We start from the raw sequence: 13,522 nt of genomic DNA, 5'->3' as shown, positions 1-13,522 counted from the left end.
CTCACACCCCTCAGTGACATTTGTGTGAATCTTTTCTTCTCTCTTTTCATGTGACAACACTGAAGAAATGACACTTGTCTACAATGTAAAGTAGTGAGTGTACGGCTTGTATAACAGTGTAAATTTCCTGTCCCCTCAAAATAACTCAACACACAGCCATTAATGTCTAAACCGCTGGCAACAAAAGTCAGTACACCCCTAAGTGAAAATCTCCAAATTGGGCCCAAAGTGTCAATATTTTGTGTGGCCGCCATTATTTTCCAGCACTGCCTTCACCCTCTTGGGCATGGAGGTCAGCAGAGCTTCACAGGTCACCAATGGAGTCCCCTTCCCCTCCCCCATGATGGCATCACAGAGCTGGTGGATGTTGGAGACCTTCCCCTCCTCCACCTTCTGTCTGAGGATCCCCCACAGATGATCAATAGGGTTTAGGTCTGGAGACATGCTTGGCCAGTCCATCACCTTTACCCTCAGCTTCTTTAGCAAGGCAGTGGTGGTGTTGGAGGTGTGTTTGGGGTGGTTATCATGTTGGAATACTGCCCTGCGGTCCAGTCTCTGAAGGGAGGGGATCATGCTCTGCTTCAGTATGTCACAGTACATGTTGGCATTCATGGTCCCCTCAATGATCTGTAGCCCCCCAGTGCCGGCAGCACTCATGCAGCCCCAGACCATGACACCCCCCCCCACCATGCCTGACTGTAGACAAGACAAACTTGTCTTTGTCCTCCTCATCTGGTTGCCCCCACACACGCTTGTCACCATCTGACACCAAATACCTTTATCTTGGTCTCATCAGACCACAGGACATGGTTCCAGTAATCCATCTCCTTAGTCTGCTTGTCTTCAGAAAACTGTTTGTGGTCTTTCTTGTGCATCATCTTTAGAAGAGGCTTCCTTCTGGGATGACAGCCATGCAGACCAATTTGATGCAGTGTGCGGCGTATGGTCTGAGCACTGACAGGCTGACCCCCCACCCCTACAACCTCTGCAGCAATGCTGGCAGCACTCATACCTCTATTTCCCAAAGACAACCTCTGGATATGACGCTGCGCACGTGACCTCAACTTCTTTGGTGGACCATGGCGAGGCCTGTTCTGAGGGGAGCCCGTCCTGTTATACCGCTGTATGGTCTTGGCCACCGTGCTGCAGATCAGTTTCAGGGTCTTGGCAATCTTCTTATAGCCTAGGCCATCTTTATGTAGAGCAACAATTCTTATCTTCAGATCCTCAGAGAGTTCTTTGCCATGAGGTGCCATGTTGTACTTCCAGTGACCAGTATGAGAGAGTGAGAGCGATAACACCAAATTTAACACACCTGCTCCCCATTCACACCTGAGACCTTGTAACACTAACGAGTCACATAACACCGGGGGAGGGAAAATGGCTAATTGGGCCCAATTTGGACATTTTCACTTAGGGGTGTACTGACTTTTGTTGCCAGCGGTTTTAGACATTAATGGCTGTGTGTTGAGTTATTTTGAGGGGACAGGAAATTTACACTGTTATACAAGCTGTACACTCACTACTTTACATTGTAGACAAGTGTCATTTCTTCAGTGTTGTCACATGAAAAGAGAGAAGAAATGCGACTGGGGGGTGTACTTACTTTTGTCACATACTGTACATCCTACATATATACACATCATACATATATACTTTATATATACTGTGTATCTCATGCTGCCTCCAGGTGGAGGAGGGGACTGAGTCTGACGGGGTGTTCTAATAATTTTAGATTATGGTGTAATTGCAGACTTGGGGAAGAAGCCGTGGGAGAGGAGTAACTCGGTTGAAAAGCCGGTGCCCTCATTACTCTCCAGGTAAGTGTCCGTTGGGCCGGCTGTACTTTGGTTGCATGAAGTGGATCTTGCAGTGCGCTCTATTCATCTGCTATCTCATTCCATTGCCATAGAACCCCTCCAGTGGTGAAGAGCCCAGAAGCTAAGAGCCCCATACAATCTCAGCCGCCCTCTAGGTACCAAAGCATATCCGCGGGCCGTGTTCCGTGCACGCGTCTGTCTGTCTGTCCGGCACCTCGTATGTCGTGTCCTTGTGCTGTTGTTCCAGTGTTTGCTCTTTGTATGTTTTTCAGGCCGACAAGCAGTGGAGGGGGAACCCGCAGAACCTCGGAGCCGTACCCGCTCTTCTTTTAGTGTTGGGTAGTTCCTGAATTTGACTTTGTTTCAGCCTCCTGCTGTCTCTGTACAGCAGAGCTCAGACTGGGTGAGGAAGAAGCAGCTTGAGTAGCCAGTTAGTTTGTGCACTGACCAGAAGCATGGTGATAGGAGGAGAGAGCAGAGTGACAGAGAGATGAGCTCCTCACCTCACTCTAATTACAGGTTGGAGGAGGGGCAAGACCTGAACATGTTACTTCAGTCAGCAGCTGCAAATGCTCTATAAATCCTGGAGCTGCTGACTTACCTGTCCAAGGATCCAGCGCCGTCCTCCCCCCGGGCTGGTCCTTCGACGTCCTCGGCACCAGCATGTTTACTGTGACTCCTTGGGGCTTCACAGCTGGCTTCCCACTCTGCATGCGTGGGTCGTGTTGCGCTTTATAACCAGGTGCCTGCTGCCCCCCCCCCCCAAAATAAATTCATGTAAAGTTGATAGAGGAGGGGGGGGAAGCAGAACGTCCCCCTTTGGGAGAAGTTCTGCTTTAACTGCAGCAGAGAGCAATCAGATCTCCTCGCTGCCAGACAGGACCGTGCTGTGTGGCAGAGCTGTATGTATTTCAGAACAGGATGGACAGAAATACATAAAACATCTCCCATATAGGTATCTCTTCTGTGTATTGGGCGGTTTGTCTGGAGTTCGGCTTTAAATACGGACACATCTGAGATACCAGACACACGACTTCCTATGCTGAGGACTGTGCCCGCTCCTATGCTGCCTTCAATGGGACATGCTGGGGGAAGAGCCACTGAACATTGAAATCCTGAAGATTCAGGGACTGGCCAACCGATGGACCAGTTGTAGGCTAGAAGGTGAGAAGAGGTGGGTGGTGCAGGTGGCACCACTACATGGATGAGAGACTTACACATCATTAAGGATGAGACTCCAAGTGTGGTCCAGGCTGCTTGATTAGAACTTTCTTTTACCACAACAGGACAATTCCAAAGAGAACATGAACAGTGGGTTCATTGGTGCCTATGATGTCACAAGAAGTGGTGGTGGGCGATGATAATTATGGTAATGATCACTTGGCACAGATATGGCGGGCTGTACATGGGTAGCATGAATGTACTTCCAGTGAAATGTCATATATCTGGGGGTGGGCCCACTTTACTCAGGGCAGATAAGACTGATGGGTATGGAGGGTATGGTGGGCCTCATCGCTCTACACAGTATGGCATCACTGCCTCTAGCAAGCAGCAAACTAAAACAGAATTCTTACTTTGTCTGGTGGAAGGACCATCCTGGAGATGAGGCCTAGATCCCAGTTTCTGGAGATGAGGCCTAGATCCCAGTTTCTGGAGATGAGGCCTAGATCCCAGTTTCTGGAGATGAGGCCTAGATCCCAGTTTCTGGAGATGAGGCCTAGATCTCAGTTTCTGGAGATGAGGCCTAGATCTCAGTTTCTGGAGATGAGGCCTAGATCTCAGTTTCTGGAGATGAGGCCTAGATCCCAGTTTCTGGAGATGAGGCCTAGATCCCAGTTTCTGGAGATGAGGCCTAGATCCCAGTTTCTGGAGATGAGGCCTAGATCCCAGTTTCTGGAGATGAGGCCTAGATCCCAGTTTCTGGAGATGAGGCCTAGATCCCAGTTTCTGGAGATGAGGCCTAGATCTCAGTTTCTGGAGATGAGGCCTAGATCTCAGTTTCTGGAGATGAGGCCTAGATCTCAGTTTCTGGAGATGAGGCCTAGATCTCAGTTTCTGGAGATGAGGCCTAGATCCCAGTTTCTGGAGATGAGGCCTAGATCTTAGTTTCTGGAGATGAGGCCTAGATCCCAGTTTCTGGAGATGAGGCCTAGATCCCAGTTTCTGGAGATGAGGCCTAGATCTCAGTTTCTGGAGATCTAGAGACACTATAGAAGTCTGAGTCTCCTTATGCTGTGCTGAAGTCTCTCTCCTACTGCTTCCATTATAAGGGTTGTAGAAGACCACATGGGACCAGTACAGACCAGTACATACCAGTACATACAACATGGCAGCTCCCCGAATGTCTAGGGATCCTGCTGGCAGTGACTACCAGTCCAGCCCAAAAAGGAGAACCCTCCACTGTATGTTGGCAATGATTGTGTGGTTGTGTACCGTGATCATGTTGTCTCGTGGTTCTGGCGCCTCCGTGGCCATCTCTGAAGGACACGTCAGCCTTCGTTTTAATGTCCGTGCTTCATTGAATGATTTCAGAGCCTGTGCTGGCGATCGGTAGAGCTTTTTGCCATGCTGCTTACACTTGGCTGTGCTTCATCACTTAAGGCAGCTGCCATTTTCGCACTTGGATGCTGGAGGCATTTTAGGCCCTGAATGGTAATATGGCAAAGACGGCAATTTCCAGAAAGGCTGAAAAGACTGTGAATATCTGTGGCCCAATTGTGGCCTCCCTATTGGAGGTTTGGACTATTTTGTACCTCTGGTAGCCTGGGCAGTTTTTCTTTTTACCATGAAGGGGTCCTCTTGGTGCACCCCATCCATTGAAGTGACCTTCTGCACCCCATTCTAGAGCCGTTTCCTACACAGGGTCAGTCCCTCTAAACCCGCTCCCCTCCCCCAGTGCTCACCGATGTTTGAGGTTTTTTAATATTTGTGTATGGGAATGAATATGAAATAAAGCCTCAGAGGGTCATTGCAATTGCTGGCAGTATACAGTACAGGGCTGCAGTTGTGTTGTGTGGAAGAAGTCCGCTACTTGCCACATTCTACTTACCTTGCTGTCTCTGGCCTCAGTGGCTAAAATAAGCATGCACCTAGTGAAGTCAGGGGAAAGTCAGACCCGCCTGATCTCTATATTTGTTCCAGGTCCATGACTTCAAATATATTGAAGTCTTTGATCAGGGAACTTGTAAAGGCTGAATATCAATCGGGGTGACTCCACAGACAATATCATGGAAACATGGAAGAGTCTACAGTCCTCCACAACAGGGCAGGTTATAAATTCCCATTCCAGTCCTGAGATTACTCAACATGAGAACCTCCGATAGGACCTCAGCCAGGGGCAGACACACCATTTGTGCAGACAAGGGCCCTCTGGGATTTAGGGGCCCAATTACATGAAATATGTGTCTGGTAGATGCTGGAACCCCCTCCAATGTCACATACCCCTGAACACTGCTGACATCGAGGGCCACAGGGATGCTTCATGATGTCCTACGCATGCTCATGGTTTGTAATATACACTTGGTCAGTGAGAAGCTCCTTCACTCTACGCCTGACCAGCACTGAGACATTCACAATGCTTCTCCCATTTTCTTGGGATGCCATTAGGGCCGAAGGTGGAGGGAATGTTTCCATATTTGAGCTTGCTTCCATGATATTCTAAACCATTAAAGAGAAGGAAGGACATGGCAGAGTTTATATATGTATGTCACACCATAGAGACATCTCTTACCAGTGCTGGTGTGCATGCCAGGCTCCTGGATAATATATCTCTTCATCAAGGGGTCCCCAAACACACTCCCTGAACCATGGGACAATGTTCATCGTTCTTTATCTATCATTGTCACCCCAGTGATGTGCACCATATAGTGACTACCCCAGTACAGCCAGTCTTGTCCTTTAATATCGAATTGGTACCGTAGCGCCTCATGCCATGGCTCCTCATGCCATTGCTCTTCATGCCATGGCTCCTTGTGCTTCTCCCTATGCAGACAGTAAAAATTGCTCCTAAAGTTCCTCATATTTATTCTCCTCCTTATAATAAGCTTTTAATGAATGCACCCCCCTCACAATGCTGAATAGGTGACATTGGGGGTCTTCAAAGTAAATGGTAAAAAGTAAAAAGGGCATCAACGTTAAACTTGGATTGGAATGGCGCTCAGAAGATGTTCTCCTGACCAATGACGGTGATGGTGGGAACTTGTGGTGTCTACTTATGGGCAGGACTTTTACTTTAAAATATTTGAATGGCCAATAGGTTAATTTTACAGGGAACCTGACAGAATATTACAGTGGAAGTCCCAATTGCTGATTTAAGGCCCATCTAATGCATCCTTGCAATGCTACGTATTGAGGGACTGCCCTGGAACAAGCATGCAGCTAATGTAGTGTGTTGGAACCCATTGGTGTACATGTACACATCCCGGGTCATTGTCTCATCAGTGAAGGAAGGGTAAGCTCTTGTACACACGGGTCGGACATTCTGACAACCAAATCCGTTGGATTTTGTCCGACGGATTTTGTCCGAAACTGTTGCATACACACGGTCGGACAAAGTTGTCGGAAAATCCGATTGTACATAACGTGATGACGTTATTTCGTTACGACGGGGCTACGTTCAGGCTAGTAGCCAATAGCTTTGGTCTAGGAATTTGATCTGAACATGCGTGGCACTTTGTTCGTCGGAGTAGGCTACACATGATCGAAGTATGTCCGATTGGAGCATTTTGTCGGAAAAGTTTACGGACAAGTTGGAAAACTTGGTCCATCGGAAACAGTCCGATGGAGACCACACACAGTCGGATTATCCGACAAAACAGTCCGATAGGACACATTCCGTTGGAATCTCCGACCGTGTGTACAAGGGCTAAGAATGGCTGTCCTGTGACAACCATCTCTACAATAAAATATCACCAGTGAAGGCTCCTATACCCCTGACAGGTCCCCATTATAGAAAACATTTACGGTCACTTATCTTCACTGGCCGGAAAATCTTCCTCTATATTCTACTCTGAAGCTGGTTTCACTTTTTTTTTTACTTCTATTTCCAGCATATTTCTTGTATGGTCCCAGTATGCCCATACCCTTCTGTGCTCCCTTCCCCTTAACAGAGGGCAACTTGTCTGCAAATGTGGCCAATGTCTGAGAGAGCGGGCTCCATGGGGTTTCATGAACATGGAGCCAAAGATGTTTCAATGCCTGGAGGCATAAAGTCAGCGTAAGGGTGACTTGTATCCAAATATGGCCTCATTGCTCCCCCTTTCAGAGTACATCCTACTATATATTCCAGCAGGCAGGTCCTCTTTAAGGTCATAATTTATCCGTTATGGAGGTGGAGTGTTCAGTTCTATAGAGGTGGAGGGGTCTATCTTATGGAGGTTGAGTGGTCAGTTCTTTGGAGGTGGAGGGGTTAGTTCTATGGAGGTGGAGGGGTCAGCTCTTTGGAGGTGGAGGGGTCAGTTCTATGGAGGTGAAGGGGTCTGTCTCATGGAGGTGCAGTGATCAGCTTTATGGAGCTGGAGGGGTCAGCTCTAAGGAGGTGCAGGGGTCAGCTTTATGGAGCTGGAGGGGTCAGCTCTAAGGAGGTGCAGGGGTCAGCTCTATGGAGGTGGAGGGGTCAGTTCTATGGAGGTGGAGGGGTCAGTTCTATGGAGGTGGAGAAGTCTATCTTATGGAGGTGGAAGGATCTGTCTTATGGAGGTGAAGGGGTCTGTCTCATGGAGGTGCAGTGGTCAGTTCTATGGAGGTGGAGGGGTCAGCTCTATGGAGGTGGAGGGGTCAGCTCTATGGAGGTGGAGGGGTCAGCTCTATGGAGGTGGAGGGGTCAGTTATATGGAGGTGGAGGGGTCTGTCTTATGGAGGTGGAAGGACCTGTCTTATGGAGGTGGAAGGACCTGTCTTATGGAGGTGGAAGGACCTGTCTTATGGAGGTGAAGGGGTCTGTCTCATGGAGGTGCAGTGGTCAGTTCTATGGAGGTGGAGGGGTCAGTTCTATGAAGGTGAAGGTGTCTGTCTTATGTAGGTGGAGGGTTCAGTTCTATGGAGGTGGAGGGGTCAGTTCTATGAAGGTGGAGGGGTCTGTCTTATGGAGGTGTCTCTTATGGAGGTGGAGGGGTCTGTCTTATGGAGGTGGTAGGATCTGTCTTATGGAGGTGGAGGTGTCTCTTATGGAGGTGAAGGGGTCTGTCTCTTGGAGGTGCAGTGGTCAGTTCTATGGAGGTGGAGGGGTCTGTTCTATGGAGGTGGAGGGGGTCTGTCTTATGGAGGTGGAAGGATCTGTCTTATGGAGGTGGAGGGGTCTGTCTTATGAAGTGGGAGGGGTCAGTCATATGGAGTGGGAGGGGTCAGGTGTATGTGAATCCGTTGTCTGCTGGGACTTCTTCTCACCGTTGTCTGATCTCTGATCTCAGGATGAAGCCGGTGAACAGCAGTAACGACGTATCATCAGACGCCTTAGACTTCGACAGAATGAAACAAGTGAGTGTGTCTGTCTCTTTAATACTACGGGGGAGGGAATGCTTGTAACCCTTTGATGTCTGGATTGTCAGCTCTTTTGGCACTGATTGGAGGTTTTCGAATCCACAGCAAAGATGCGGCATGCAGGACTTTTCCAAATGCACCGCATTTTTCCTGCGTTTTTACTGTCTGTGATGCCCTGAGGACAGATGATTGGTTCTCCCTTCTCTCTCCTCCACATTCACCAATCATCTTCTTCTTCCCCAGGAAATATTAGAGGAAGTCGTTAGAGAGTTACATAAAGTCAAAGAAGAGATCATCGATGGTAAGTCCCGGCTCTCTCCTCCTCTGTTCACCATTCCAATGTGTTCTATTTATTCGCCAGAAAAACGATACATGGCGATCGATTAATTGAAGTAACATCTGAGCTGTGACTGGAGAAACAGTTCAATAATAAAGCAGAAAGGAATGAAGATTGATTGGCGGCTGTCTAAGTAGACTCTTGTATGTGTACCTTAGAGCGTCAGCTCCTGGGGGCAGGAAGTAAAGTGCTGTGTATTTTGTTAGCGGTAATACTAGAACCCCAATTCCAGAAAAGTCGGGCGCTGTGCAAAATCTCCATAAAACAGAACGCGATGATCTGCGAATCTCAAACATCGAATGTTTAACCTGAGAAAATGGAGCATTGGAAGACGTGAGATCAACGGCAGCAACGCGTTTCACAGAAGCAGGGCCAGGGAGCAATACGCTGGCAGAGTCAGTGATGGTAACAAGGAAGATTCTGCAACCAATGAGGTGACTTGGTGACAGGTCAGTAACATGATTGGGTATAAAGAGCATCTTAGCGAGTCAGAGTGTCTAAGAAGTAAAGAAGGTCCCCAATCTTGGAAAAGCTGCATCTAAAAATTGTCAGCGGATTTGTTTCTTCCATTTTCTCAGGTTAAACATTCAATGTTTTCTATTTTCTATTGTGAATAAAATCCGGATTTATGAGATTCGCAGATCATTGTGTTCTGTTCTATGTGGAGTTTATACAACTCCCGACTTGTGGAATTGGGGTTGTAATAAATCTCGGATGCTGAGGTACCCCGTCCTCAGTCCGCAGCTACCCCCTTCCTCAGCCCTCAGGTACCCCCTAACTCTGCCCTCAGGTACCCCCGTCCTCAGGTACCCTGTTCTCAGTCTGCAGGTACCCCCTTCCTGTGCCCTCAGGTAGCCCCTTCCTTGGCCCTCAGGTACCCCCTTCCTCGACCCTCAGGTACCCCTTTCCTCAGCCCTCAGGTACCCCCATCCTAAGCCCTCGGGTTCCCCAGCCCTCAGGTACGCCCGTCCTCAACCCTCAGGTACCCCCTTCCTCGGCCCTCAGGTACCCCCGTCCTTGGCCCTCAGGTACCCCGTCCTCAGTTCGCAGGTACCCCCTTCCTCTACCCTGAGGTACACCCGTCCTCAACTCTCAGGTACCCCTTTCCTCAACCCTCTGGTATCCCCTTCCTCAGCCCTCAGGTACCCCCATCCTCAGGTACCCCTTTCCTCAACCCTCAGGTATCCCCTTCCTCAACCCTCAGGTTCCCACGTCCTCAGCACTCAAGTACCCACGTCCTCAGCCCTCAGGTACCCCCTTCCTCAGCTCTCAGGTACCCCCATCCTCAGGTACCTCATCCTCAGCCCTCAAGTACCCCCATCCTCTGCCCTCAGGTACTCCCTTGTCAGCTTTCAGGTTCCCCTGACCTCAGGTACCCCAATCCTCGGGCTGTGCTCTGGAAATGACTCTTTCTAGCAAGTTCAGAAACACAAAGTAAATGATGACGGTGTCTGTGTGTCCATGCTCGTGATGGTGTCTGTGTCGGTGACTGTGTCTGTGTGTGCAGTCCGGTGACCGTGTCTGGGATGGTGATGGTGTCCAGGCCAGTGATGGTGTCTGTGTGTCTGGGATGGTGACGGTGTCTGTGTGCCCGGGACGGTGAAGGTTTCCCTGTGTCCAGGCCAGTGACGATGTCTGTGTCTGGGACTGTGTCTGTGTGACCAAGCCGGGAACGTTGCCTGTGTGTCCGGGAGATAGTGACAGTGTGTCCAGGATGGTATCTGTGTGTCCGGGACGGTGTCTGTGTGTCCAAGTCAGTGACGTTGTCTGTGTGTCTGGGATGGTGACTGTGTGTCCGGGACGGTGTCTGTGTGTCCAAGTCAGTGACGTTGTCTGTGTGTCTGGGATGGTATCTGAGTGTCCGGGACGGTGTCTGTGTGTCCAAGTCAGTGACGTTGTCTGTGTGTCTGGGATGGTGACTGTGTGTCCAGGACGGTGTCTGTGTGTCCAGGACGGTGACGTTGTCTGTGTGTCTGGGATGGTATCTGAGTGTCCGGGACGGTGTCTGTGTGTCCAAGTCAGTGACGTTGTCTGTGTGTCTGGGATGGTGACAGTGTGTCCAGGACGGTGTCTGTGTGTCCAAGCCAGTGACGGCGTCTGTGTGTCTGGGACGTTGTCTGTGTGTCCGGGACGTTGTCTGTGTGTCCGGGACGTTGTCTGTGTGTCTGGGACGGTGTCTGGGACGTTGTCCGTGTGTCCGGGACGGTGTCCGTGTGTCTGGGATGTTGTCTGTGTGTCTGGGATAGTGACAGTGTCTGTGTGTCTGGGACTGTGTCTGTGTGACCAAGCTGGGAACGTTGCCTGTGTGTCCGGGAGATAGTGACAGTGTGTCCAGGACGGTGTCTGTGTGTCCGGGACGGTGACGTTGTCTGTGTGTCTGGGATGGTGACAGTGTGTCCGGGACGGTGACGTTGTCTGTGTGTCTGGGATGGTGACAGTGTGTCCGGGACGGTGTCTGTGTGTCCAAGCCAGTGACAGCGTCTGTGTGTCTGGGACGTTGTCTGTGTGTCCAGGACGTTGTCTGGGACGTTGTCCGTGTGTTCCGGGACGGTGTCCGTGTGTCCGGGAAGGTGTCCGTGTGTCTGGGATGTTGTCTGTGTGTCTGGGATGGTGACAGTGTCTGTGTGTCTGGGACGTTGTCCGTGTGTCTGGGACGTTGTCCGTGTGTGTGGGACGTTGTCCGTGTGTCTGGGACGTTGTCCGTGTGTGTGGGACGTTGTCCGTGTGTCTGGGACGTTGTCCGTGTGTGTGGGACATTGTCCGTGTGTGTGGGACATTGTCCGTGTGTCTGGGACGTTGTCCGTGTGTCTGGGACGTTGTCCGTGTGTGTGGGACATTGTCCATGTGTCTGGGACGTTGTCCGTGTGTGTGGGACGGTGTCCGTGTGTCTGGGACGGTGTCCGTGTCTGGGATGTTGTCTGTGTGTCTGGGATGGTGACAGTGTCTGTGTGTCCGGGACGTTGTCTGTGTGTCCGGGACGTTGTCTGTGTGTCCGGGACGGTGACTGTGTGTCCGGGACGGTGTCCGTGTGTCCGGGACGGTGTCCATGTGTCCAAGCCGGTGTCTGTGTGTCCGGGACGTTGTCTGTGTGTCCGGGACGTTGTCTGTGTGTCCGGGACGGTGACTGTGTGTCCGGGACGGTGTCCGTGTGTCCGGGACGGTGTCCGTGTGTCCGGGACGGTGTCCGTGTGTCCAGGACGGTGTCCATGTGTCCAAGCCAGTGACAGTGTCTGTGTGTCTGGGATGTTGTCTGTGTGTCTGGGACGGCAACTGTGTGTCCGGGACAGCGTCTGTGTTTGTGTTGGTGATGGTCTTTATTTTCCTTCCAGCGATACGGCAGGAGCTGAGCCGGATCAGTACGACATAATGATGGCGGAGAAGGACGCGTTGTGGGAATGTACAGAGAAGTCGGAGAGCCTCCGCTGAGCTGAGTCTTGGATGGTCGAAGGACAGCACTTCCACTCTGACCCTTTAGCAGACACTTCAAAGCTTGCCGCCTTGGATTCGCTTATAAGTCTTACCATGAGAGAAAACCTTCAAACATTTTTTGATTTCCGCCTCCATCTGGCATCGCACACACAGCGCCGGCAGCCTTTTTTTTGTATGATAGATTTGCTTATTTAATGTCTTCTTTTTTCATTTGGTAGAAGAAGAGAAGTGAGCCATTTGCTTTCTCTTAGGATGACTTCCCGGTAGCCTGCAGTGTTAGGACCCCCCCCCTTTTTTTTTTTTTTCTTTTTTTATTTGCCAACGGAATTTTATTTCAGAATCACGAGAGAATCCGCCACGTTCCGGAAATCGTACAGTGACAAAATAATAATAATAATATATATGAAAATAATAAAGGAGAGTTCCACGTCATCACAATATTACAATGGTACATCAGTGCACCTCCGTAGCTGTATTCATATTGGTAATAAATTGTTTTTTGTCCAAGCTGCTGGCATTCCTCCTTCCTTGTCCTGTGTGAGAAGGAGCTGATGGAAGCGGCACAAACTGCATACTAGCTCTAATGCTCCATTCACACTAATGCGTTTTTTGATGCTTTTTGCATTTTGCAGGGAATTTTTTTTAACACGGGTTCCTATAGAAGTTGTTCGCATCAATGCAATTTTGTGCCTCTGTGTTTTTGGAAAGGGTCGGGATTTTTTTTTTTTTTTCTCCCCAAAATGCAGCATTTTGCATATAATAGACTTCAATGGCCCCGCATACAAAACGCAAGTACTGTATTTTTACCACGATTTGTGTCTTTTTTTCACTGTAACTGGTTGCTAAGGAGTGGGCCGGGATGCCGGCTGCCGGGTCATAAGCAACGGATGAGTCATCAGCTGTCAGCGGGCTTTGCAGCTGACAGCTGAATATATTAAAAAAATGGTGGCTAAACAAATTCACGAAAAAAAAACGGCATGGGGTCCTCCCAGTCCATACCAGGCCCTTTTTCAAACATGCAGCCCGGTATGCCAAAGCACCTTGCCCCCATGTTAATGGCGACAAGGACCTCTTTCCAACAACCCTGGCTGGTGGTTTTTGGGGTCTCTGGGCAGGGGGCTTATCGGAATTTGGAAGCCCCCTTTAACAAGGGTGCCCCCAGATCCCACCTCCCCTCCATGTGACTGGGTATTGAGTACATCGTACCCCTACCCATATTCACCAAAAAAGCAGTGAAATGTAAAAAAAAAAAAAGAGACGGTTTTTGACAAATCCTTTATTACAAAAAAAATAGCTCTGTCTTCTTCCTCGCCACTGGTTACCCGCTAAAAACAAAAAGGGTCGCTTTTGTACTAATGCTGTCTTCCTCCGTTGTGTCGTCCCTCACTGTCTGACATCTCTTATGTAGCCATGGGGTGTGGCCATCCAATGACGTCACCCGGAGAGCCTGCCCCTTGTG

At 49.8% G+C, this 13,522-nt stretch overlaps 2 protein-coding genes across 18 annotated transcripts in view; both read left to right on the top strand.

Annotated features, from left to right (window-relative positions):
* EVL (Enah/Vasp-like) overlaps positions 1–12,570 on the top strand; it is a 136,843-nt gene extending 124,273 nt beyond the window's left edge. For 8 of the 16 annotated variants that reach the window (XM_077474674.1, XM_077474672.1, XM_077474671.1 and 5 more), the window contains 5 exons: positions 1,736–1,820; positions 1,913–1,975; positions 8,228–8,294; positions 8,541–8,598; positions 11,964–12,570. In XM_077474674.1, coding sequence (XP_077330800.1) covers positions 1,736–1,820; positions 1,913–1,975; positions 8,228–8,294; positions 8,541–8,598; positions 11,964–12,001 — 311 coding nt within the window. In that variant the 3' untranslated portion in view covers positions 12,002–12,570. The remainder of the gene's footprint in view (positions 1–1,735; positions 1,821–1,912; positions 1,976–8,227; positions 8,295–8,540; positions 8,599–11,963) is intronic. The other 8 variants (XM_077474678.1, XM_077474673.1, XM_077474684.1 and 5 more) reach the window with 4 other exon arrangements.
* Positions 1,982–8,221, top strand: LOC143973816 (uncharacterized). 2 transcript variants are annotated; one of them, XM_077474689.1, is made up of 2 exons: positions 1,982–7,172; positions 7,794–8,221. In XM_077474689.1, the coding sequence occupies exon 1, from the start codon at positions 3,423–3,425 to the stop codon at positions 3,924–3,926; it is 504 nt and encodes a 167-aa protein (XP_077330815.1). In that variant the 5' UTR covers positions 1,982–3,422; the 3' UTR covers positions 3,927–7,172; positions 7,794–8,221. The 2 variants fall into 2 exon arrangements, with proteins under 2 accessions (XP_077330815.1, XP_077330814.1); XM_077474688.1 differs by having other exon boundaries at positions 7,265–8,221.
* Positions 12,571–13,522: the final 952 nt, after the last annotated feature.

This window comes from Lithobates pipiens, unplaced genomic scaffold (assembly GCF_037356315.1).
Source record: "Lithobates pipiens isolate NorthernLeopardFrog02 unplaced genomic scaffold, aLitPip1_a1.2 Scaffold_120, whole genome shotgun sequence".
Taxonomy (NCBI): Eukaryota; Metazoa; Chordata; class Amphibia; order Anura; family Ranidae; genus Lithobates; species Lithobates pipiens.
This window is presented reverse-complemented; position numbering and strand designations above follow the sequence as displayed.

Excerpts from the sequence above, each read along its gene's own strand:
- LOC143973816 (XM_077474689.1), top strand. The coding sequence starts at position 3,423 with ATGAGGCCTAGATCCCAGTTTCTGGAGATGAGGCCTAGATCCCAGTTT.